The sequence below is a fragment of the Ursus maritimus genome, unplaced genomic scaffold, assembly GCF_017311325.1.
Source record: "Ursus maritimus isolate PB19 unplaced genomic scaffold, ASM1731132v1 scaffold_1, whole genome shotgun sequence".
NCBI classification, from domain to species: Eukaryota; Metazoa; Chordata; class Mammalia; order Carnivora; family Ursidae; genus Ursus; species Ursus maritimus.
The window spans coordinates 4790265-4817022 of NW_024423343.1; the positions used below are offsets into that span (position 1 = coordinate 4790265).

The following is a 26758-nucleotide window of genomic DNA, read 5'->3' on the forward strand; positions in this document are numbered from 1 at the left end:
AGACCCCTATCTTTATTGCATCATTATGTACAAAAAGATATGGAAGCAACCCAAGTGTCCATTGTTGAATGAATGTATAAAGAAGATGAGATATATATAAACAATGGGATATTAGCTATAAAAACCTTGCCATTTACAACAACACAGGTGGACCCAGATGGTAAAATGCTAAGTGAAATAAGTCAGAGGAAGATAAATACCACATGATTTCACTCATATGTGGAATTTAAGAAACAAAACAAACAAAGAGACAAACCAAAAAAGACTTAAATACAGAGAATAAACTGGTGGTTGCCAGAGGGAAGGTGGGTGGGGAGACGGGTGGAATAGGTAAAGGGGATTGGTAGTACACTTACAGTGATGAACACGGAGAAATGTACAGAATTATTGAATCATTATATTGTACACTGGAAACTAAGGTAACGCTGTGTGTTAATTCTACTAGAATAAAAAAAAAGAGCCCCCATGAAGCATTCAATAGACAGTCATGAAATTTGGTAAGGCATCTTGACATCTGGGGAAAGGTAGCGCATACAGTGAAGCTCCCAGATCTGAGGTAGGACCCCATCCCCAGCATCTGAGTCCCTGTCCTTGGCCAACCAAGGGGCCAGGTTACCCCCTAAATTCCCTAAGGGAAAAAGGTAGCATGTGGTCAGGAACAAGAGGAATTTCAATGCACCTGAGCAAATTTCAAAGAGATCAGTCCATTTGTTCCTTCACCATCTGCACTGAGGACCAGATGAGGACCACAGTGACAGCACTGTGCTAGGTACTAAGTACCCCCGTGCAGATGAAGAAGCAGAAGCTCGTGGTCAAGTAGGCACACAGACAAGAGCAGTACCCAACAGTGAGCCAGGTACCATGGACAGAGTGCCAGGACAGACATCAGGACTAGCCATGGCGGTGAAGGGAATCTAAGCTGAGCGTTGAAGAATGGGTGGCCCCCGGAAGGTGGCAAGGGGAACACCAGAACGCCAGGCACAGGGGACAGCACACGCATACACCTGGAGGCCTGAGACACTGTACACCATCAGGGGACTACCGACCCCCGTGCTAAAATGTGTCACGGTCGACGGCAGCAGTGAGGGCGAGGTAGGAAGTCCTTGTGCCCACAGTGAGGGGTTTGGGTGCTGACCATCTCTGGATCGAGAAACCTTGTGCAAGTCACCTGAATCTCGGAGTTCCGGTGTCCTCCTCTGCACCTGGCACCTAAGGTGGCCCACCTACGGGGCCCCTGGACAGAGAGCCACTTGCTGGGGATGTGTGGGTAGAAGGAGCCCCCTCCTGCAGCTCACCCTGAGTCCCGCGAGCTGAACTCCACAGCCCTTCTGCACCCTCTGTACTGAGCCTCGGCCCGGGCGTCAGACAACCGCAGTGAGGATAATAAACCCATGGCCCCATGGCAGCCAGCTCAGGCAGCGACCAAGTCCCTCCCACCCCCACGCTGTCGTCACCAATGAGAGCCCTTCAGCTTTGGGGACATGGTCCACACTGCTTACCTGCCTGCATGAAGGTATCACAGTGGCCAGACATGTGAGCACATCTCCCTCTTCCCAGCACCCGCACAGCCCTCTTCCGCGGAAGAGACGTGAGTTCTGCCACGTGAGGGAGCCTCCAGGCCCTGGGTCAGCCCGTGCAGGTACATTTATGCCGCACATCAGCTCTGCAACCAGGGTAGAAACATATCTTTATTCAATGATAAATGCAGGCGATTTTGCCTCCACTCTTACCTCTTCTGAGGAAGATCAAGGGTACTCCGCTGGGCCCCCTGTTGTTGTGGAAAGTCTTGGTGAAAGGGGCCCTCCAGGGGCCAAATTACTGTTCAAAACAAAGAGCCAACACGGAGAGCCTGCTCAGGCTGGGGGGGTGGTCTGTGCTTAGAAGAACAGAGCGAGTCGAGGGGCGCTTTGAGGCACAGAGATCAAGAGACAGGAACATGGGGAAGAGGGTGCTTAAGAAGTTTGGCGGTGACCAAGGATGTGCTTCCCCTGTGACCTCTATTCCTTGAGTTTCTGTCGTCTCTGTCATGGCTTTGATTGCAACACCACGTAGTGACAGGATCCCACGGGTGCGTGTCCAGCGCTGGCGCCGTGTGGACAGTGGCTGCTGTTCTTACCCCTCCCACAGCATCTCTGTGCGTAACTGTCCCAGGCGTGTGCTCCACCGCGTCCCCTTGGCCCCTCAAGGCAGCACCCTCCCGGAGCCTCCGTCCTCCTCCTGGGAGTCACACAGTCACACAGACATGACAAAGGATGCTATAGCCCCACGACAGGGGCCCCTCCCAACTTCCCAAGAGGAGAAAAACAAGAATTGGAAAAAAGGGTGTAAGAATTGTGTATTACCTATATTATGAGAAAAAATGCTTTTATTAATTTTTAGACAATAAAATAAAGCCCTGCACTAAACTGTAACAACTAGTAAGTTACTAATAAAAAGCTGTTACCATTCATTTAGGAAACAGAAATTGTGGCATTTCCCATCTTCAGCAAGGGATGGGCCTTTGGGGATAAGTTCTCAACAACTGCAAGAAACTCAGAGGCCAGAGGAGCCCCAGATGATGCCTTTGGGAATCCCTGGTCTGCCCTGTGGAGCCTCCCCCCGAGGGACCCTTGCGGAGAGCCTGGTCATTTGCAGTGTCAGGCTGGGGCTCCCTTATACGTGCTCAGAGCCCACACAGCCCTCAGAACACACGTCCACCCACCCTTGTTCACAGCAGCAAAGAAAGGGATAGGCCAACAACAAGACACCCGACAGAGCAGGAAAAGACGGCCCGCCCATTTTCCGTGTCTGCCCTTGTGTGGAGAGCTGTTTTGGAGATAAACAGATGGGTCCGTCTCTGGAAGTCGCATCTATATAATCACAAGGGGGCGGCTGAGCACTCTGGCATGTCAGTGGTCACACGATGCTGGTCATATCAAGTAACCACGATCACATCGGAGCCCGCAGGAGTTATAAATACACCGCCACCGAGCCCTAACTGGATGACAATTGAGTAATGACAATAGAAATAGCTCACCCTCCGTGAGACCATCTTTCCCCTTCCTGAAGAACTTCTCTGAAACCAACAGCATTGCAATGGAGAGATGGCCAGAGCCAGCTAGAGGAAAGCTTCACATCTTTCAGAAGATGGAAAAAGAGCCTCAAGCTGGAGCTGGGTCCCCAGTGCTCGAGTACCATGCTGCCTTGGTCATGGGAGACCTGAGCCGTCTGGAGCGGCTCATGAACCGCTACTTCCAGGATGCCAACGTGGTGTTTGAGATCAAGAAGGATGAGATGGAGTGGCAGGTGAAATCCCCAACCACATTTGGACTGTCAGGTACCCTTTTTCCTTTTAAGCTTGGCTATTAAGTTTTAAGGAGCTACTAACACGCCTCTGGATGCGTGCCTCGGGTGTGCACACTGCTCACACAGGCGCTGCACTGAGCGAACACGAGCGAGGGACGTCTATAAATGAAATCTGGTCCGCACAAGGTTTGAGAGGATGACATGCGAGAAATCAAATTGCGAAGGCCAAAATGTGCTTGAGAAGTGCCCATCTGATGCTGGAAGGTGCCTCTTGTCTTTAAAAGAGAGCGTTGGTCTGGGTGCTGATCTGCCAGTGGCGGCATTTGGCAGCCAGGGAGGCAGCTCCCCTGGCATGCAGCTCTGCTTGAGGTCCTTCTGTGAACCTGTGAACACCACAGCGACAGCAGGGTGGCCGGGGCACAGCCAGCATCCACAGAGGGAGAGCCCTCGGCAGGTGATCCTCCCGGAACCCAGGGGAGCCTGAGAATGGGGGAGGGAGGGGAAGAAATCGGAGGTCCCGGAGTCATATGTCTGAAGGCATTCTTGCAGCCTGGACACCACTATGTGCTGGGCTGGCAGGAGACCACACACACCGCCCGAGGAGAGAGACAGCCCCGTAACTCCCACCTGGGATGTAGAGACTTGCCGACCACCAGGCTGCAACCAGGGCTTTCTTGGCTGGCTCTCTGCATTGGGCACCCTTCCCCCCGGGTGTCCAGATGCAAGACATTTACCAAGAGGGTTCATGTGTTGGAATCCACCGCCGCTCTGCCAGACCAAAGGATTTGAGACTCTGTGGTCAGTGGGTCAATGGCCAATGTCCCGTGTCCCATGTGCCTGCCTTGTGGGTTAAGGCAGGCAAAGAATGCGTAAGATCGGCTTCCAAAGAACAGACACCATCCCGTTTGTACTCCATGCGGGGAGAAGGAAATAAACCCAAAACTGTCAAAGGGCTAAGCATCTCATAGCAACCAGTGAGGCGGCAGGGGCTTCAGGGAAGGCAAGTGCAGTTGTGGTCTGGGCCACACCACCCCCAGCTCAGTGGGTCCCGGAGCCTTTCTGGCCTCCCCTCCCTCATCTGTCCCAGACAGGGGCACACATTCCTCCAAGGAGCTGGGTGGTGATTCAACCAAGAATGCCAACTGCTTGCATGCTCGATTGAGGATTTTTTTTTTAATCACATGCCTCCCAGCCCTGGACACACTTACCCACGCTCAAATGTTGCAATTTCAAGTAGGTATTAATGTTAACCCGCGGTCTGAGTCCGAAGGCTCCTTTATTCCACCTTAATCTTTCCACCCCTGAGTTCTGCTGTTTTTCTACGGCACACCCGAACCACAGAAAGTTAGGGCGTGCTGACCGCCAAGGCGACAAGCTGTTGTGGTGAAAGGGGCAGCCCTGAGAGCCAGTGCTGGCCTATGGCCTCCATGCGGACTGCGAAGAGAGGGTGGGTGGGCTGGGGACTGCTGCATTCCTTGCTCTTTTCTGCTCAGCACTCCACTTTCCCTGCAGCTGACCCAAGCCACAGAAATAACCAAACACAGCTTGGGAACAGCACCTTCTCTCATATGAGGACTTTCTGGTGGCCGGTCCCACCTTCCCTGAAGAGGGCCACGGGCCAGGGGGTAACACTAGCAGGTTCATAGTGCCAGCCCCCAAGTCCCTCTGCACGTCCGGGATGGAATGCTGGCCCCCACCAGCTCGCAGTCTAAGGAGGGTGTTGGCATGAGGAGCTGATGGTTAGAGGGACGTACCCCGTGGGGAGAATCCTATGTCCCTGTTCCTCCTGGTGGCAGAACCTGGACCAGGGAGTGGGGGTTATAGGCAGCAGATTCAAGCTTTCTGATCCAGACAGCTGCCTCAGAAGTCGGGTTTTCCTGAAGGCCTTGTGGAAGCTTATCAGCACCTCCCAGGACCTGGACAGGAGTGCTGACCCTACGCTGTGGCTGAGCTAAAGGTCCACCTGAGACCCCTTCCATCAGTCCACGGGAAGTCTCAGGAATCCAGGGTGGATAAACAGGGCTGCTGGGGGTGCGTGGAGTTGGTCTGGGAACTTGGTGTACCCTGGAGAATGGAGCACCTCCTTCCTAGCCCCCCACCCACCCAGTAAGTAGACTTCCTAGCTCAGGAAAGTGAGTACAATGAAAACCAGGAGCTGGCCCCTCTAGGAATGTAGACCACTGCCATCACCAAGGGCTATATGCATCCGTCCCCCACCAAATCAGCCCTAGGCTTCGCTGGCCCACATCCCAGGGCCTCTGGCCACCATCATCCACCGCCAGGACAATAGGCCCCACATCCCCCACCAAGTGTGCAACAGCCCGCAGGCTGGGCCTTGGGGACACAGGGCAGGCTGGAACTCCGCACCACATGCAGCTAGGTAATTATGAGTGGGCTTTCAAAACCTGCTCAGCATGGGTCCCAGCAAGGAGGTGGCCTGTGAAAAGGGTCTCCTCAGCAGCTCATTATAGCCATGGTATCGATTCTTCCATCATTATCAGAAGGCATTCCTGCCATGTGAAATCCTGTCCCTTGAAGTGTATTCACCGGGGACCGCTTCCCCCATTTCCACGAGCGCTCCTGGCCGCTAACAACCTTCCACGGGCCTTTTGAAAACCCAAAGTTTTCAGACAAGTACAATGTATAGCACCTGCTTCATTCATCCACCAAGAAAGAGCAACCCTGTACACACACACACACACACACACAACCCTAAAAAGCGCAAAGAAACAAACCAGAATTGTGCTGAATGTGGACACCACATCAAAGAGCCTCTGAAACCCAGCGCTTCCAAGAGGACTAAACTTTCTAAGGCCTTTCCTTGAGCAACCTTGGCTCGGCGGGTCAGTTTGTTCTGTGTGCTGTCTTCTCCTGTTAATGATAAAGGGACAAGTTTGGGGTTCAATGAGAGAGAGCTGGATTCCAGAAAAATCCACAGCTCACTTTCCTGCCTCAAGCTGTCCCTAATGCAGAGCCTGGAAAATGTGATTTCCTGGCTTCCATTCTCCCACATTCACCCGCTGGGTCAGCCCTTCACTCCTCAAACCCTAGCCGAGTCCCCAGTCACCCCCATATTTGGCAAGGCCCTCTTGCTTCTCAATACCCTTCATTCCCTCTGGCTCAGTGGTGGCCCTATCAATCTCTCTTCTATTCCTTTTCTCCCCCTTGCTTCTCCACCTCCTTCCTCAGGGTGCCTCTCCCGGGCCTGGAGACTCTCCTTCTTCCAACTTCCTACCCCGGTTTTCCCTCAAGATCTCTCTCTGCCCCTCTCTTCCTTCGTCTTCCCACCTCCATCTCCCTGGCTCCCTGCCGTAGGAGATATCCACCCCCTCCCTCATTTGTGGAACTCACTGGGTTTCACTGCGTTTCTTGGTCCCAACCCTCTGCGTGTTTATATACCTCGATATGGTCTATGTGTATCATTATGAATCCACGTGCCCACCTGGTAGCTACTTCTAAGAGACGGTTTCACCCTAGAGCTGCCTTAATGGACACCGCCCCCCACCGGTACCCCCACTCACTTTACCTCTCCTCTCCCCCAGGCCTCTGGACCCTGGAGTACAAGCGCGAGCTCACCACGCCCCTGTGCATCGCCGCAGCCCGTGGCCACACCGCCTGCGTGCGCCACCTGCTCAGCCGTGGCGCGGACCCCGACGCCAGCCCCGGCGGCCAGGGAGCCCTGCACGAGGCCTGCCTGGGGGGCCACACGGCCTGCGCCCAGCTGCTGCTGCAACACGGGGCGGACCCCGACCTGCTCAGCACCGAGGGCCTGGCGCCCCTGCACCTCTGCCGCACGGCCGCCTCGCTCGGGTAAGGACACGCGGCCCGGCCGGCCCCAGACCCGGACCCGACCTGGGCCATTACTCCAGAAGCCGGCCACGCCCCTCCGCCCCTGGCCCCGCCTCCGAGCCGGCCCCCAGACCACGCAGGTCCCGGCTTAGCACCTAACGGGTCCCCGCCCCATCCCTGGGCCCTGCACCCTGCCTCGGCCCATGCCCCAGAACCGGGGCACACCCCGCGTCCTCACCCTACCCCGAATCCGGACCCGGGCCGCTGTCACCGCTCCGAGACCCAGCCCGCTCCACCCCACCTCCAGACTCCGCCCCCAGACCCTGTGGGACCCACACCGCTGCAGAACCCAGCTGGTCCCGGGCCCTGACTGCGGACCTCAGACGCCACCTGCGCCCTGACCCCACCCAGACGCCGGACCCCGCCTCGGTCACCGCCTCGCGGTCCATCAGAGCCCCGCAGCGGCCACACGGCCCGCTCCACCCGGTCACCTGCCCTGACCCTGGACCTCGACCCGCCCTTGGTCCCTACACCGGCCCCTGCCTTGCGACTCAGACGGAACCCCTAAGACCCCAGACCCAGACCCCGCCACGCCTCGGGAGAGTACTGCATCCTCCTCCCGGCCCAGGGCCCCGGACCCCGGACCTCGACCCCCCGACCCCCGGACCCCCCGACCCCCCGGCCCCGCGGCCCCCGGCCCCCGGGCGGGTATAATTAGCGCTTGATTGCGAGCGCGAGGCGGGAGGCCCCACACCGAGGTAATGAGCGCGGTGATCACAGGCCTGCAGACGCCGGCGCTGAAGAATGCTAAAAGGCCACTGGCGGGGTTGGAGGCTGAAAAATTAGGGTTTTTAATGATAATTTTATGCAGAATAATTGTCACAGTGTGACATAAATGGTTAGCTCCTCGGGCGGGGCTTCGGAGTCCCACAGGAAGCCGAGCTGTGCCCGGCATTTGCGGGGGCGCCTCGGCCCACCGAGCCCCCCGCCTGCCCAGGCGCCGGGGTTCTGCACTATCTGCAGCTGCCCGTCCAGCCCCGGGGCTGCCCTTGCAGGGTGTCTGTCCCCACGGAGCCCGCGAGGGCCCGGGAGAGGGGGCAGGGGGGCCACCGCGTCGTAGCCTGGGACTTACGCTTGGGTTTCTCAGCTGGCATTTTGTCATCTTGACACTTCCTTAGTCTAAATGTTCTAGTCCCTGCCCTTGGGATTATCGTTTCTTCTATCAATGGGGTGAGGAGTAAATAAAATCACCGTGGTAAGAGCAGGCAGGGAGGGCTGCGGGGCTTTCGGTGAGCGAAGCAGGGGCACCACCCACCAGTGTCACTGGAGAGGAGAACAGGGCTCAGAAAGGCACGAGGACCACCGGGTCTTCAGAGTGACTGAAGAAAACAATATTCTAACACTATTTTTCTAAGTAGCTTGACGCAGGTGTGGTTGGCATACGGTAAACTGCACGTTTTAAGTGTGCAATCGGACAAATGTGGACATACGTATGTATTCATGAAACCAACCCCACAATCAGTGCACACCCCCACCCCCATCAGAAGGTTCCCTGCCCACTGTTACCTCTTCCATTATCCCACTGATCTGCTTTCTGTCACTGTAACTGAGTCTGAATTTGCCAGACTTTTGTATTTTGTCTGGTCTCTTTTATGCAACATAATTACTTCGAGATGCATCGCGTTGTTCCACGGATCCATAATTCACTCCTTTTCCTGGCTCAGTGGTGTTCCATGGTATGGGAATACCACCACGTGTTTATCCATTCACTCGTTGAAAGGCATTTGATTGTTTCCCGTCTGGGGCTATTACAAATACAGCTGCTACGGACATCCGTCCGTGTACTAGCCTTTGTACGGGTGTATGCTTTCCTTTCTTCTGGATGTAGGCAGTGTTGGAATGGCTGGCTCCTATGATATGATTAAAAGACAACCTTTTAAGAAACTGCCAGACTGGTTTCCGAAGTGGTTGTGCCATGTTCCGTTCCCACCTACGGTGTTCTGGTTGCTTCACACACTCGCTAGTCCTTGGGGTGGTCACTCTTAAATCGTGGACATTCTAATAGGTGCATAGAAGTATACTGTTGTAGTTTTGATTTGAAATCCCCTAATGACAAGTGACAGTGAGCATCTTTTCATGTGCCTGTTTGACAGCCATATATCTGCTTTAACGAAGTGCCTGTTCAAACCTTGTGCCCGTGTTTTTCAGTTGGGTTGTTTTCTTCTTAAATTTTGAGATTTCTTTATATGTTCTGGCTACAAGTCCCTCATCAGACATATAATTTGTTAATATTATCTTCCAATCTATGGTTATATTTTCTTCTCTTAAAAGTGTGCTTTAAAGAACAGCAATTCTTAATGTTGGTAGAATCCAGCTTATCAATTTTTTCTTTTAGAAATTATCTTAGGTTATCATATCTAAAAAAAAAAATCTTTGGGGCGCCTGGGTAGTGCAGTCGTTAAGCGTCTGCCTCTGGCTCAGGGCGTGATCCCGGCATTCCGGGCTCCTCCGCTGGGAGCCTGCTTCTTCCTCTCCCACTCCCCCTGCCTGTGTTCCCTCTCTCGCTGGCTGTCTATCTCTCTGTCAAATAAATAAATAAAATCTTTTATAAATAAATAAATAAATTAATTAATTAATTAATAAAAAAAAATAAAAAATAAATCTTTGCCTAACCCAGGGTCACAAACATTTCCTCCTGCATTTCCTCTATAAATTTAATAATTGTATATTTTACGTTTAAGTCTGTGACCCATTTTTAGTTAATTTCTGGATATGGTGTGAGGTATGGATTGAAGGTTTTTTCTCTGCATGTGAATGTCTGATTGTTCCAACACCATTTGACAAAAGCCTTTTCTTTCTCCACCGAATTGCCTTTGTACTTTTGTCTAAAATCAACTGACTATACATATGCAAGGGTTTCTTTCTGGACTCTCTTGTCATGTACACACAGGACAGGACAAAGGTCTGACTGTTTCAGTTGGACCCAAAGAGCCACCCTTAACTTCAGACCATGTATCACTTATAGAAACAGTGAAGACAGGAATAGCCAAAGGTGCCAGCCCCTCCTCCCACACAACAGGAAGGACAACACCTAAATGAAAGGGGCCAGATGATAGCGGTGTGAGTTCTAGGATATCCAGTTATCCAGTTGCCGAGCAGCCCACTATAGACTTCAGCCAAATGGTTCCATAGTTTGCAGCTCTATTCTGAGGAGGCAAGGCAGGAAGTCCCAAACCTCATCAGAACCCAAAATATGATGAAAAACTATTGCATGATAGGGAGGACAATGGACAATGGCCTTACAACAGCACCTTACAAGCTTCCCATCTATAAAGATCAGAGTGTCCTGCCAAGGCTTAGATCAACAACGGGTCAAGACTTTTGCTTGCATGGCCTATGTGGATACACGCAGGGTTGCTGGGGCTCCATGGCAGAGCCATTCCTTATATTCGTACTCTATTCCATTGATCTCTTTGTCAATGTTGACACCAATACCACCTTGTATTGAATACTATAGCTCTAGAAGAAATCTCGAAGTCAGGTAGTAGAAGTTCTCAGAAACTGTTCATTGTCAAAGTTGTTTTGGCTATCCTAGCTCGTTGCATTTCTATATAAATTTTAACACCAGTCTGTCAATTTCTATTAAAAAGGCTGCAGGGTTTTCACTGGGATTGCCATGAATCTATGGATCGGTCTACAGATTTGGAGAAAATTGATAAAACAAACACAATAAAGCTCTCCATTGCTTTAGGTCTTTAATTTCTCTCTGCTGTTTCTTAGTTTTCAGTGTATGCGGCTGGCACATATTTGTCAGATTTATCCCTAAATATTTTTTTTAATTTCTTGGTGCTTCGTAAATGGTATTTTTTCATTTAAGTTTTTATCATATGTAGCTATTATATAGAATAATAATTTATTTTTTTGCATATCGATCTGTATCTTGCAACCTCGTTAAACTCACTAATTGTTCTCATAACCCATTGTAAATTCCGTAAGGTTTCTATGTGGGCAGCCGTGTGAACTTTGAATAAACACAGTTTTACTTCCTTTTCTATTGATGCATTTTATTCCCTTTTCTGGTTTTATTGCATTGGCTAGAACCTCCAGTGCGATGATGAACAGAAGTAGTAAAGAGCAGAAAGCTTTTCTTATTCCTGATCTTAGAGGAAAGCATTAAGTCCTTCCCCATGAAGTATGATATTAGATGTTGGATTTTGTAGATGAACTTTTTCAGATTCTCCCTTCTATTCCTAGCTTGCTGAGGGTTTTTATTATGAATGGATATTGAATTTTCTCAAATGTCTTTTCTGCACATTTAGAGATGATCATGTGGTATTTTTTTTAGTCTGTTAATACGATGATTTATAGTGATTGATTTTCAAATGTTGAACCAACCTTGCCTTCTTGAGATCAAGTACACTCAATCATGAATATTATCCTTTTTAATAAATCCTTGGGTTTGATTAGATAGAAAAAAATTTAATCTGTATCTATGCTCATGAAAGACATTTGTCCGTAATTTTCTTTCCTTGTAATGTCTTTATCTGGTCTTCGTGTCATAGTAATGCTGGCCTCAAAAATCAGTTGTGAAGTGTTTCTCTTCCTTATCTATTTTCTGGAAGAGCTAGTATAAAATTGTTATTTCTTTCTTTAGTGTTTAGTAGAATTCATCAGTGAAGCTATCTGGGCCTAGAGTTTTCTTTGTGAGAAGGTTTTTTAACTATTAATTCAATTTCTTTAATGGCTATAGTGCTACTCAAAATATTTCTTTCTTTTTGAATGAGCTTTGATAGCTTGTATCTTTCAAGAGATTTAGCTCTTTCGTTTACATTGTTGAATTTATCTGCATAAGTTGTTCCTTATTATCCTCTTAATCTGTAGAATCTATGGTAATTATCACCACTCTCATTCATGATATTGGAATTCATTATATTGTTTCTTTTATTTTCTTCCCTGATCAGTCTTGCTTCTGATTTCATTGGTTTGTTTGTTTGTTTTACTGTTTTCTATTTCACTAACTTCTCCTGTGGCCTTTATGACCCTCCATTTTTTGATTATCTTGAATTTCATTCGCTCTCTTTTTTCTAATTTCTTAAGATAGAAACTAATGTCATTGATATAATGATTCTTAAAATTTTCTAATATAGGCTTGTGGTGCTATACATATCCCCCTATGTATTACTTTAGCTAAATCCCACAAAATTAATGTCATATTTTCACTTTCAATTAGTTTTAAATTATTTCTGATTTCTCTTTTGATTTTTTTTCTTTGAACCATAATTATGTAGAAATGTGTTAGTTTTCAAATATTTGGGTATTTTCCAGATATCTAGTATTGATTTCTAATTTTATGCCACGTGATTAGAGAACTCACTTTGTATCACTTTACTCCTATTAAATTTGAGTCTTCTTTTATTATCCAAAATATATTCAGTCTTAGCAAATGTTCCATGTACACCAGAAAGGAATCTGTATTCCACAGTTGTTGGGAGAAATGTTCTATAAATGTCAACTGAGTCAAGTTGCCTAGTAGTGTTGTTTAAGTCTTCTGTATCCTTACTGATTTTCTGCCCACTTATTTTACAAGTTACTGAAAGAGATGTGTTGAAATCTCTGACTACAATCATGGATTGGTCTATTTCTCTCTACAGTTCTATCAGTGTTTGCTTCAAATATTTTGAAGTTTTGATATTAGGTACATAGATGTTTAGCAGTTATGTCATCTGGAAGAACTGACCTCTATCATTATGGAAAGATAATCTTTTTTTTTAGATTTTATTTAAATTCAAGTTAGCTAACATATAGTGTATTATTAGTTTCAGGGGTAATATTTAGTGATTCCTCAGTTGCATATGACACCAGTAATATTCCTTGCTCTAAAATCTACTTAGTCTTGGGGCACCTGGGTGGCTCAGTCAGTTAAGTGTCCAACTCTGCTCAGGTCGTGATCTCAGGGTCAAGAGATCAAGCCCCATGTCGGGCTCCACGCTTGGTGTGGAATCTGCTTGAGACTCTTTCTCCTCTCCCTCTGCCCTTCCCCACCCTGTGCTTTCTCGCCCTCTCTCTTTCAAACACATAATCTTTAAAAAATAAAATAATTTAAAAAAATCTTAGTCTCATATTAATATATCTAGTCTGATGTTAATATAGATTTCTTCTGAATGGTGTCATCATAGTATATCTTTTTCCATCTGCATTAGTTCTCTATTGCTGCATAACAGATCACCACAGGGGTGCCTGGATGGCTCAACTGTTTAAGCTCCCAACTCTTGATTTCAGCTCAGGTCTTAATCTTGGGTCATGAGTTCAAGCCCCATGTTGGGCTTGGAGCCTACTTTAAAAAAAAAAAATCACAACAAACTTAGAGACTTGAAACAACACACATATTACCTCAAAGTTTCTGTGGGTGAAAAGTTTGAGAATGGCTTAGCTGGATTCTCTACTTCAGAGTCACTCACAAGACTGCAGTCAAAATCCCATCTGAAGAATCAACTGGAAAAGAATCTGCTGCCAAACTCATAGGGTCATCAGCAGAATTCGGTTCCTCGGGGACTGTGGACTGAAGGTCTCAGGGGTCTATTTTAAGCTTTATTTATTTATTTTAGAGAGAAAGAGAGTGCTTGGTGAGGGGCCAGAGGAAGAGTGAGAGAGAAACTTAAGCAGACTCTCCACTGAGCAAGGAGACCAACACAGGGCTCCATCTCAAAACCCTGAGATCACAACCTGAGCCAAAACCAAGAGTACAACGCTTAACCGACTGTGCCACCCAGGCGCCCCTGAAGGTCTCAGTTTCTTGCTGACCATTGATTGAAGGCCAAGCTCAGTTTGTGTCTTTATTTTTAAAGTGGATTTCTTGTAGGCAGCTTATAATTGGATCTTTCTTTAAATCCAGTCCGATAGTCTCTGCCTTTTAATTGGACGCTTAAATCATTTACATCTAATGTAATTTTGACGTGGCTAGGTTCAAATCAAACATCTTGCGACTTTTTCTATCCATTCTTTGTTCTCTTTATCTTTTTCGTACCTTCTTCTGTATTAACTGAGGATTTTTTGTGATTCCATTATATCTCCTTTTTTGCCTTATCCTATACAACATTTTGTTGTGTTATTTTAGTAGTTGCTTTGGTTTACAGTATACGTGTTTACTATCAGTCTGCTCTCAAGTAATACTATACTACTTCACATATAGTACAACAGTATACTTCCATTTCTCTCTTCCAAACCTTTGTGCTATCGGTATCATATATTTCACTTCTACATATAAGTACATATTTTAGTTCTACATATAATAAATTGTGAGTTTTTGTTCTAATAGTCAATAATATTTTAAATACATTGAAATAATAAGAAAAAAGTTTTTATGTTTACCCAGGGAGTTCCTATTTCCAGTTTCTTTCTTCCTTTTGCATAGATCAAAGGTTTCATTTAGTATCATTTTTCTTCTGCTTGAAGGGCTTTCTTTAATATTTCTTATAGTGAAGATATGCTGGTGATGAATCCTTTCAGTGTCTATGTTTGAAAAGGTCTTTATTTCACCTGAGTGTTTGAAAGGTGCTTTTTTAGGTAGAGAATTCTGGGTTGACAGAGTTTTTTTTCCTTCAGTGTTTTCAACGTAGCTCCACTATCTTTTAACTTGCATTTTTAAATGAGAAATCTGTGTTGTTTATCTTTGTTCTTTTGTAACTATGTCTTTTTCCTAGCTTATGTATTTTCTCCTTTTCACTGATTATAAGCAATTTGATGATAATGTGTTTCAATGTTCATGTTTCCTGTCCTTGAGACTCAGTGAGTTTCTTGGATCTGTGGGCTTATACTTTTCATCAGATTTGGAAAAGTTTTGGCAATTATTTCTTCACATTTTTTTCTGTACAATCCCCTCGTCTCTTTCAGGGACTCCCATTACATGTATGTGACACCATTTGAAGTTGTTGCATGGCTCACTGATGCTCTGTTCATTTTTTTTCTTCTGTAATTCGTTTATCTTTTGTTCTAAAATACCTGATCTGCCATTATTCCCATCCAGTGTATTTTTCATCTCAGTCATGGTTTTCAACTTTAGAAGTCCAATATTAGGTCTCTTTTATGTCTTCCACACATTTACTTAATATATTCTGTCTTTCCTCTACCCTTTCCAACATATGGAAATAATTGTAATAACTTTTACCTATCTACTAATTCTGTCATCTAGGTCAGTTTTAATGGACTGAGTTTTTTTTTTTCTTTTGTCTATTTCACTGGAGGCTGGGTATTTTTGTATCCCTATCAATATTCTTGATCTCTGCTCTGGAATGTAAAGTTACTTGGAAGTACTTTATCATCTTTTGGGGTATTGCTTTGAAGCTTTGTTAGGCAGGATCAGAGCAGTATTTAGTCTAAGGTTAATTTTTTCCCACTACTGAGACAACACCCTTCTTAGTACTCTAATCCATGCCCCATTATTTATGAGGTTTTACACTCTGGGTGTTGAGGACAGGCACCATTCCTGAACCTGTACATACTATGGGTACAATTACCTCTCACCCTTTTGGGGGGCTACTTGCCCAGTCTTGAGTAGTTCCCCTCACACACATACACTAATCAGTACTCAAATGCATACTCAAGGGGGCCCTCTGCAAAGCTCTCTCTCTGTGAAGACAGCTCCTGCCCAGTACTTTGGCTTGCAAACGCCACCTGCCTTGGCTTCCCCAGACTCCTAGATCCAGCTCCTCAATTCTGAGAGTCCACTGAGCTCTTAGTCTAGGACCCCTTCACTGAGCTGCAGTCTGGGAGCCCAGAGGTCCTTTCAGAGGTCAAACAATTCAGTGTTTGCCGATCACATTGGTAAGTTCAAACCTTGTGATCCATTTCTGTCCTCAGCTGCAGGCATTCTCCACTTTCTAGCTTAACTTTAGGGGAAGCTGGGTGAGAGGCATTTGGAAATTCTCTGTGCTACCTTCGCAACTCTTCTATAAATCTAAAATAATTTTAAAATAAAGAGTTTTTAAAACCAAGTTGGCTTCACACCCTAGGCTCCAACCACCCATTTGATAATATTAGAAAAATATTGCTTTTTACTACGAAATGAGATAGAAACACCTACTCAGAGTGCAAATTATTGTGAATCCCACCAGTAGCTCTTCCAATAAGCCCATGAGCTCACATCTGGATGTCATAAAGAGCTGAGATGTATGCGGACCATTAGAGCGACAGCTTATACGCTGTGTGATAGAAACTAATTTCCTGGCTTGAGTTAGTTTTTCAGAAATCATACAGGTCCAGAACATGGTTTAATAAGGACTTTTTAAATGCCTTTGTATTAATGTGGAGCTTTTTAAATCTCTTTTCTTTTGTCTTCCTCTCTCTCCTCCTCTTCTTCTTCTCATTTCTCTTCTGCCTCTACGTGTCTCTGAATGCGAATCTTTCTCCCTGCTGCTTTCATTTGACAGTCTTGACTTATTTAAATCCTGGTTAGTGGAAGAAAGTTTGAGATAAGTGATGAATACACCAGAAGTTCAGGCTGAACTATGCAACAGCTGACTTAGAATCCCTTCGATATCAATGATTATAATGGGAAATGCTGGCGGAGTCCATTGAACACCTGTACAATAACATAGCCAACTACCTTGAAGGATAAAAAGGTAATAGATGTCAGAAAGGGCTTGGGGTTTCGACCACAGCTTTTCAGCTCTAAAGAGTCCCCCTAAAGTTAGACTCCGAGGAGGTCTGGCTTCAGGTAGTATAAACATATTATCACTTTGACAAGAAAGAGCTACTTTCTCCAGAATCTTTTTATACATAGTAGATTTTAGGTCATCCTTAATTTTTTTACCTTACAGTAGAGAGGGGGTCGTTGACCTACATACAGAGCCATTTCATTTTCTTACTCTTGATGACAATGGTCTCCACACCTAGGGACCCACTTCTGCTCCAACCCCTTTTAGTCAGCAATTCACCATGGGTGCAGGACTTTAAAACCTTTGAGTCTCTGAGTTCCTGGGATTAAAAAAGAAAAATTATCTGTGCTTCCTTCCAACCAGCAAGCTTCAGAATTCAGAATTCAACACACAAAAAGGGATATCGAAGCTTTAATCTAGGAGCCTTTTGAAGAGATTTTCCCAAAAAGAAAAGTTCCAGTAAAGTTACTCTCTTCACGTTAGTAGCCTGCATGTCAGCCTCGCCCTATTTATTATCAGACTCCTCTCCTTGACCCTTTTTTAAATTCTGAAATAATTAAAATGAGAAAAGAATTAGTAGAGTCCTGATTCTTTTTTTCATGTAAAGTTATCTTGACTTGAATAGACGTGAGGAGGACTCGCTTCCTTCACGAACGTATTGGTAAAAAGCACACATGTTTACTTTCTCTGTCCCAGCTGGATGAACTTAACTTGATAAAAAATAATTCATAAGCCAGCGTTGGACCTGTGAAAGCAGCTAATTACCTTACCAATCATTCAAGAAAATTATCAGACAGTGCTCTTCTAGTTCAGACCAGGCAGGCTGAAACCCGAGCAGAGAGAAAGAGGGTATTACGTTTTCTGAGACAAGAAAGGCACTCCCTGGTCAGGTGCAAGCACAGATAACTGTTCCAAGTCCCCACACCAACCCCAAAAGTCTCCACCAAATAGCAGGCAGAGTTACCGCATAAGGCACCAGGGTCACGGGCATTGATACATAACCCAGGAATCTGTCCACTCTTTGCACACCCTAGATGAGTGAGGGATGTATGGAGGGGAGAAAACATGTCCTGATCCAACAGGAGTCTGAGGCATCAGAAGGATATGGAAGAGCAAGGTATCAGACAGGGGCCGCCCCCATCGGGTGATAGGATTATTTGTAGAACATCGCTCATTACTGAGCACTTGCACCTGTCTTACTTCCTACAGTCCTCAGGCAGACCTGCAAGGCACGGTTATCCCCAGTCTGCAGATCAGGAAACCGAGGCTCATCAAGGACCCATATTTTGCAGTAAAATGGCACACAGTGGAAATTGTCAAAAGCCAAGTGTTGTAAAGAGAGACCAACGCTGAAAGATCACCTCTCCCTTGTTCACCTAAGTTCTTCTCAAAAACTCGGTATCTAGCCATCCCTTTCAGACATGTACTGTCACAGCTTTACGCCCCTTCCCCGACCCTGGACGGCCTCTCAGGCCGATTTGTCAGCTTTCTCGTCACTTGCCAAGCCCTATTTGAACATCTACAACTCGTTGTCAGGAATGAAAAGAGGTAATGCGGGCCAAATCAAACCTTTACCCTCTGGGCAAAAGCCTTGATCAGACACCTCAAGAAAGATATACAAATGGCCAATAAGCAAATGAAAAGGTGCTCAACATCATTAGTCATCTGAGAAATGCAAATTAAAACCACAAGGAAAAATTCACTGTTTCACATCCATTAGAAAGGCTAAAGTCAGAAACACTGACAAATACTGAACATCAGCAAGAATGCCAGATAACCAGAACTCTTGTACGTTTTTGTTGGGAGTGTATAATAATATAATCACTCAAAAAATGTTTGGCAGTTGCTTTTAAAGTTAAGTATACACCTGCCAACAATTCTACTTCTAGATATTTATAATAGAAATCAGAAAATGTGTCCTCAAGAAGACTTATACAAAGGTGTTCATAGCAGGACACCTGGGTGGCTCAGGTGGTTAAGCATCTGCTTTCAGCTCAGGTCAAGATCCCAGGGTCCTGGGATTGAGTCCTGCATCAGGTTCCCTGCTCAGTGGGGATCCTGCTACCCCCTCTTCCTCAGCTCCTCCCCCTGCTCATGCTCGTTCTCTTTCTCTCTCAAATAAATAAATTAAATCTTTTTAAAAAAAGATGTTCATAGCAGCTTTATTCATAATAGCCAAAAAACAGAAATATCCAAATGTCCATCAATCTCAATAGAAGAGGGAATTTGAAAATTGTGGCATATCCATACAATTAAATATGATTCTGAAATAAAAATGAATGTTACTCATACATACAACAATATGGATGAACGCTGGAGACATTATGCTGAGCAAAAGACATCAGACACCAAAAAGGAGAAACTTCTAGAAAAGACAAAACTAAATCATGAGAGAAATCAGAACCGCGGTTGCCTGCGGGGGTGATGACTGGTAGCAAACACAAGGGGATTTCTTGGCGAGATAGAAACATTCTATATCCTGATTGGGATGTTTCTTACACAGGTGTATTCCTTTGTCGAAATTTATACAACTCTAATCTTAAGACCTGTGCATTCCTCTGTCTGCAAAGTTTCCATCACGTTAAAATCCATCCATGCATTCACGCACGCACGCATACATACGTAAAACTATTCTCTCATCCGGTTCAAAGCCTCCCCGCCTTATCCATATGCCTGCTTCAAAAGGGACTCCAGTCTTGCCGCCTTTTGCTCATTCATTTCGCTCATCATTCTGATCCTCCTGGGTGTTCCTCTCCAGCCAGTGTATTGGGACCTGGGGAGGAGAGAGAGGTTGTCCATTTCTTGTTGAGGAAGGGATCCTAGTGAAGCTTCTAGAAAGTCAGACACTACTTCAGGGGCAAGTGAAGCCAACAGTGGAACGGAATTCCCAGTTCGTTCCTTAATTCATTTCTCAGTTTGCCGAAATGCAGGGTTTCACTAGCAATCTGGGGAAAATTTGCCCAAAATATCATCACCAGCCACAATCATCGATCACTTTAGAAAACATGTAAGTGATGGCCATGGCACCGAGAGGAACCATAAGGATGGAAATGGCGCCGGTTTCTCTCTCAATCTCCCCCTGCCCTGAAGGATTTGTCCATTCACATCAGCCATTTCAGCTGTAAACACGCGTGCTTGTTTAATCTCACAGCTTAGCATCCCTGAAGAAAGAGGCAGAGAAAAAACCACCGAACAGAAAGGGGCGGGTGGCAGGTCCCCAAAGGAGGGCCTCAGCAGAAGGCCGGGGAAATAAAGTGGAACTGCTCCTCCATCAAAGTCTTGGGGCAGTGGCTTCCCCGTCCTTCATCCGGAGCCAGCTGGGGAGCCGATCCACAGGAGGGAAACGCCTTGCAACGGCTTCATTAGAAAACACGGCTTATTTTCCTCCCAGTCTCAACCCCACGTCCCCTGCCCCCCACGGGCTGGCACTTGCCCAGCGCTCAGACGGTGGCTTCCACCCCCACCCATGGACCCAGCCTTGGGGTTCCAGCCACCCTGCCGCGGGGACGTGTCTCCAGCCCATCAGCCTGCGTGTGGGCTCTGAGGAGCGAACGTCAAAGCAGCGACGATCCAGCGAGACTGGTTCATGACACTGCGCACATCATGGAGCATGAAACCCCTTCTGCCTGTCAGAGGGACTGGACCGCAGTCCTGTAAGGAGACTGGTGAAGGGCAGTCGGGATGGTCCAAGGAGCCCGGCGATCTCCGGCCGTAGGAAACGCTGTGCAGGAGGCAGATGCTTAGCACAAGAAGTGCTCAGAGCCATGTCTGTTTCCTGCGAAAAAGACTAAGTGAGGTTTCTGAACCCTGACTTCCACGTGATTTTGAATAGTTCCTTCTCACGACTGCATTGCTCTCTCAGTGCCGGTTTTTCGGGGTTGCTGAGTCATGCTATTATCCAATGATAGCTGGGGTTCACGCCCCAACAGGATGTGCCAGTGGGCTCACCATCATCTCCCATGTCCCTACCCTTGAGATCATTGCCCAGACCTCGAAAACTGAGCCCAACTGGGAAGAATGAGATCTCACGTGCAGAGTTGCTGGCACGACTGGGTGAGAAGCAGGCTGCTGTCACCTGCCCCAGAGCACCAAGTCCCCAAGGCCAGTGACCTTCCTCTGCCTTGTCCTGCCTTCCGGGTCCTGCCGCGGGTCTGCCCAGAAATTCTTCGGAAGTGCTCAGACAAGACATACTTCTCCCTGTACTGCACACAGCATGGACGGTGTTCCCCATTTACTGAATGAGCAAGCAAATGCATGAAGCACTGACAGAAAAGTCCAGAAATAACTTACGGAAAAATGCCTCGACCCATGCCTGGCTCACAGAGAATGCTTAACAGACGATACCAATGGGAGGAGGCGGCAGGTGGGTGGCATGGCTGAGAGCTTTGGAGCCAGAGGAGGAAGACCTTGGCTGTATGGCCTTATGCAAGTCACTGGTCTTCCCAGCCTCAATTTTCCCACCTGCAAATTCTACCCAGAGGGCAGATTTGTTGCGAAAACCACAGATAACATTTTTTAAAAATAAATTTAAAAATCAAGTACTGGGGACCTCTCAGCTCAGGTGCAGAGGCTGTGAAATCCCATTGTTGAGGGCTTTGTGTAAACCGAGTAATGAGGAGGAGGGAGGACGGAAGAAAGAAAGCCTTGAGCAGGCGCCGTCTCACAAGATGTAGGGAGGCTTGGCAGGTGCTGCCAAGCAGGACGGGAGCAAGGAAACAGCAGAAAAGCCCTGGGTGGAGGAACCGTGTGGACTTCCGCACTTGGGAGGTAACCAGGTGGTGCCTCGGGAAGATGCCAGAAGGTAGATGGGAGCTGTGTGTGGGACGTGGGCTCAGAGCCCTACTTCCCCACTTAGAAGTAAGTTAAAATGACACTGATTCCACAGCCCTTGACGTGCTCCTATTAACTCCTGCCTTTCGGCTCCAGCTACTTTTTCTGTGTACTGGGAACCTCGGGCCCCTGTAACAGCCTGTCACCACGATCATTATCAAAGACGGCAATGAGGGATGGGGGTGTTCGCGTTCGCCCCAGCTGCTTTGGATCAGAGGCTGTCCAGACAGCACAGTGTCTCCGTAATCCCTCTAAGACAGAGACAAGTCGTTCTGACATGCTTAGATGGGAATGTACCCTTGCTTCCTGACGTGACCGCTTGACACTGGCCCCAGGCCTTCCTGACTTGCCTGTCTACCAGGATAGCAGGAAACCTGCTCACAAAACCTGCCTCCGAGGAAAGGACTCGGCCAAAGCTGCGTCGCCCACACAGTCGTGCAAAAGCTTGGGTGGGGCTTTCCTCGCTAGGCCATTTCTCCTTCCGCTGGAGACCTTGACACCTGCAAGGTCAGGTCTAGGAGGTCCCCTAGACTGTTGCCACTTATCACTCTGCTTATCACGGCCCCTCACCTTCTCGGGGGTACTGCCACACATACTTTCTGAGAGCGCGGCTTGGACCTGGACAGAGCAGTGGAAACTTTGAGCTCATTCTGGGAACCTGGAAAGCTCAGCTGACATTCTTAGAATCCAGGAACTGTCACAACAGCCGGCGGGGGATGGGTTTGTTATGATCAGCCTCTCCTGCTCCCTTTTCAAACTGTAACTCTGATTCATTATGGAAATTTTGAAAATACAGGCAAGCAAAAAGGAAATCAAAGCACCCCTCACCCCATCAGCCATAGGTAAACACACGTTGGCCTCCCTCCTTCCAGGCTTGCTTGCTCTCAGTGCCTATGTGTCTCTGCTTTTTTTTTTTTTTAACAAGGCTGTTCGGTGCTGTTTTGTACCTAATCTTTTCACATAACCACTGCAAATAGCTTTCCAAGTCATTAAACAGGCTCCCACACCTTCATTTTTGATGACTGCCCAGTGTGCGCCAGCAGAGACCTGCCCCCAGTGAATTGTTTGTGTCGTTTCTCTCGTGCATGTGGTCTGCAACTTACATCATTACCTGCTCGAAGGAAGTGCCAAGGTTTAGCCAATTAGAAGCTCTTCATTAAAAACGAAAAAGGGCACCTGCAGCCCTCCAGAGGGTGGGCTGGTGCCCTCGTTCTTCTGAAGGGTATCCTTGCTGCAAATAGCCACCTGGCCATCTGCCAGTTAGGTTCTGGATGGCGAAAAGAGGCCCGGTTGTATTTCCCGGCAGACTTCTCCAGAGAGGCCGGGCTGCTTTAAAAAAAAATAGTAGAAGAAAATGTTTTGTGATTGTTTGTGAGAACACACAGGCTCCTTGGCAAAATGAGACAGAGCCCTTGATTTCTCACCTCCTGCTGCACTGTTCAAAATGCCTCCCAGAGAGGCAAAGAGGAAGCAAACGTGAAGCACTGATTGTGAAATTTGCATCCTCTCTTAGCTGGTTATTGTCCCAGAGGACATTTCACATCAAATTGTACTTGTTTGTAAAGATTTTTCACCCAAGACAGACCACTTCTCCAGATACTGCTGTCGGGAGCTGGAGAAATAGACAGAACTAAAAATACTGAGAGACCCAGGGTAGAGAGAGGAACGGATTGAAGGGCAGCAGACACTTCCAGCCTGGAAACCCTCGATGGGGGCTCTCGTTCAGAGCCCCAGCCGGGTAAATAACCGGAAAAACAGCAGCCACAGGAAGGAGAGCTGAAAGATGTCCATTAACCAGATGCGTTGGTGCGACGTGCTTTCCGAGAATACCCATGGCAGGCCAGCTCTGCCATGGGCACCAAAGCACAGAGACCAATGAAACCCCCGTTTCGACAGTCAACGAGCCACCCGTCTTCAGGGAGGCATCAGACGAGCTGGTGAACCTGAGAAACGTGGTGTGATAAATGTGAGGCCCGGGCACTTCATGTACGCGGTGTGCGACAACACCGGGGTGTGACCCTCTGCCGGCGGTACCGGGAAGGCATCGCAGAGGAAGAGGAGGGGAAGTTAGGAATGTGTGCTGCCAGGGTAGACACTGCTCCCCAGGAAGGAGCGGCATGCAGAAGGCATGAGGGCACAACACGGCAGGTGTGTTCTAAGACCCGCACCTGGACGGGCAGGACTGACGCACAGGATAGGGGTCCAGGAAGTCAAGCCGGCGAGGCCCACGCGAGCTGGGTCAGACTACAACCTGCGTCCCGGGGGAAAGGAGCACGGGCTTTGTGCAGTGGGCAGAGGCGCCCTCGGGTTCTCAGCTGGCACACGTCTGATTCACACTGCAAAGGCTCTTTCTCGGTAGGATGGAGCTTGTTAGATTAGAGCAGGGGGCAGGGTAGGAGTCCGTGGCTAAGGCTAGGCTGGAAATGATGTGGGCCCCCGCAGGGCGGTGACTGTGGCAGCGGAGGGAGGAAGCATTTCCGGTGGTGATTGACGAGGTGGAGTCCACGGGGCTGAGGGACCTGTTGAAATGTGGGGCAGCTGGGTGACAAGGAAAAGGCAAAGAACAAGTGACTTACAGAACAAGACGTCCACGGAGGCAGAAGAGGATTAAATCTGGGGCCAGACGATCAAGAGGGAGGCCCTTCTCCAGACATATGGGGGAAGGACAGAACAGTGGTCGCAGAAACAGATCCTAGTGGGCGTCAGGGTGGACCCAGGGACAGAAGGCAGGACGGGTGGCCTCTCCTGAGAGAGCCCGAGCTCGGAGTGAAGCAGGACTAGAGGGCAGATGGAGAAGACAGGAGAAACAGAGAAGGAGCAGAGGCTAACGACCCACATTTGGAGTCGCCATCAGTGGGCCAGGAGGGAGGAGCTGGCCTTCGACACCGGACTGTCGGGCAAACGCAAGTTCCCCGAGGCCCAGGGAGGCCTGAGGCCAATCTCCAGGAGCGGTGTTTCCTCCGACGGCACTCAGCAGCCAAGTGGCAAAGAGTAGGTGGATGACCACTGGCTCCCCGTGGAAGACCCCGGCCATCTGGCGTGGGGGATGGCCAGTCCCCTCGGTCCCAGGGAGCTGGGAGGCCGAGAAGAGTGACCACGGTGCCGCCCAGGAAGGAAGGAAGCCAGGAAGGGCTGAGACATGAGGGGCCGACAACTCAAGTCTCAGCAGGGCGGCGATGAGAAAGGGGCCAACAGGCGTGCACGAGCTAGAGGGACCAGAGGCTCGGCCTGAGGCCGGCATGCTGGAGTGTCAGCCTCCACGGGTGAGGCAAGCCCATTCATGGCTTGACCAGAAGGGAGCGGGGGTCTGAAGTGGGGCTGGTGTTTGGGCAGTGTCCACGAAGGACAAGGGCCAGCCGCATGGTGGAGGGTCTGTGTGACTGGCCTCCTGCTTTCAGCTAAGAGTTTCCCACTGGGGCCTAAGGCCCCAGGCCCAGCGTGAGCCTGGCCTGGTCAGCAGCCGGCCATCTGCCCTTAGGTGGGTGTGTGCCGTTCTCCCGGGTGTGAAGAGGCTCTGAGGAAGCCGCTCTCCTGAGAGGGGCACTGGCGTTTGGGGAAGAGGACACTTTGGCATCCAGCTGGTGGACCTGGAGGGCAGCAGAAGACTCCCACCCCTGGGGGAGACCACAGTGCCCCATGAGAGTCTAGGACCCCCAGGAGACCACTGGGGTCTGTACCCAGATGGGCCCAGCCAAGATTCACAGTCTCCAAGGAAAGTCTGATTGAAACAAAGGGAGCCCCACAATTAGATTGTGTGCTCCACCCCTTCTTCCAGCCCTGTCGGAGGACACCCAGTGCCAATCCGTGTCACTGCCTTGAGGGTCCCTCTGTGGGAGCAAGGCAAGCCTTGCCTGATACCATCACCAAAGCCACACAATTTACATCAGAGATACCTGCGGGCTGAGAAAGAGCCTGACGGTCTAAGGGGCCCTCTTTAGAACCAGGACTCCCAGCCCCTCTGTGACTGCTGGCTATGACAAAGGGCCCAGGTAATTAGTGCTTCGAGCACTGTCATTGGAACCACTTAACCTTCTAAAGTAGCACAAAGCAGTTACAAATTCCTCGTAAGGTCCAACTCTGCATGTGGATTCTTAGGCAACGTTCCTAGCTATTTCCACCATTGTAACCCCCAGGGTTGGCCATAGTCTCATTTTCTCCCCCAGCTCAGTCTGAACTGCCATAGCCTGGGCAGGGAAAAGCTGAACTCAGGGCCGCCCCAGCTTGGCAGGGAGCCAACTCGCCCCCCCCCCCAGGGGTGGCAGCCGCAACAACCTGGAAACAGCGGGCGGTGGGGGAGGGGGGGGCCGTTCGGGGCTGTCCGGGGGTCGAGCTCCCGCCTCGGGCTGACGCGCCTTGGCCTCCCCGCAGGTGCGCGCAGGCGCTGCTGGAGCACGGCGCTTCGGTGCACAGCGCGGGCGGCGCGGGCCGGGACACGCCGCTGCACGTGGCGGCGCAGCGCGGCCTGGACGAGCACGCGCGCCTCTACCTGGGCTGCGGCGCGCGCGTGGACGCGAGGAACGGCCGCGGCGAGACCGCCCTCAGCGCGGCGTGCGGCGCGGCGCGGCGGGCCGACGAGCACGCGCGCTGCCTGCGCCTGTGCGCGCTGCTGCTGCGGCGCGGGGCGGCGGCGGACGCGCGCGACGAGGACGAGCGCACCCCGTTGCACAAGGCCTGCGGCCACGCGTGCCCGGCGCTGGCGCGCCTCCTGCTGCGGTACGGCGCCGACGCGGGCGCGCTCGACTATGGTGGGGCCTCGCCGCTGTCCCGCGCGCTGCAGACGGCCGCCTGCGCCCCTGAGCCCGCGCCGCAGCGCACCGTGCAGGTGCTGCTCAACCACGGCTCCCCCACAGTGTGGCCCGACGCCTTCCCCAAGGTAAGAGGGCCCCCGGGAGGGGACGGGCCTGCAGCTTCCTAAACTTTAAGGGGCCCCGCAAGCCCCTGGGGACCTGTCACAATGCAGCTTCTGATTCCCAGGTGCAGGACGTGGGGGAGTGCAGCTCTACCAGGTTCCCAGGTGAGGCCGAGGCTGCTGGACTCGGAACCCCACTTGGAAGCGCAGGGCCCAGAAGCCTCCTGGCCAGAGTTGCTAGAAAATTCAGTTGCCAGGGGACCTCGCTGGTGCCTTCCATGGAGCATGTGGCTCTTAATCCCAGGGTTGTGAGTTCCAGCCCCACGTTGGGTGTGGAGCCTACTTAAATAAT

At 49.2% G+C, this 26758-nt stretch overlaps 1 protein-coding gene across 1 annotated transcript in view; it reads left to right on the plus strand.

The window, feature by feature from the left end:
* Positions 1–26758, plus strand: part of ASB18 (ankyrin repeat and SOCS box containing 18) — a 60136-nt gene that overhangs the window by 16177 nt on the left and 17201 nt on the right. Inside the window, exons 2-4 of the mRNA XM_040638720.1 lie at positions 3197–3316; positions 6828–7095; positions 25926–26430. Coding sequence (XP_040494654.1) covers positions 3197–3316; positions 6828–7095; positions 25926–26430 — 893 coding nt within the window. The remainder of the gene's footprint in view (positions 1–3196; positions 3317–6827; positions 7096–25925; positions 26431–26758) is intronic.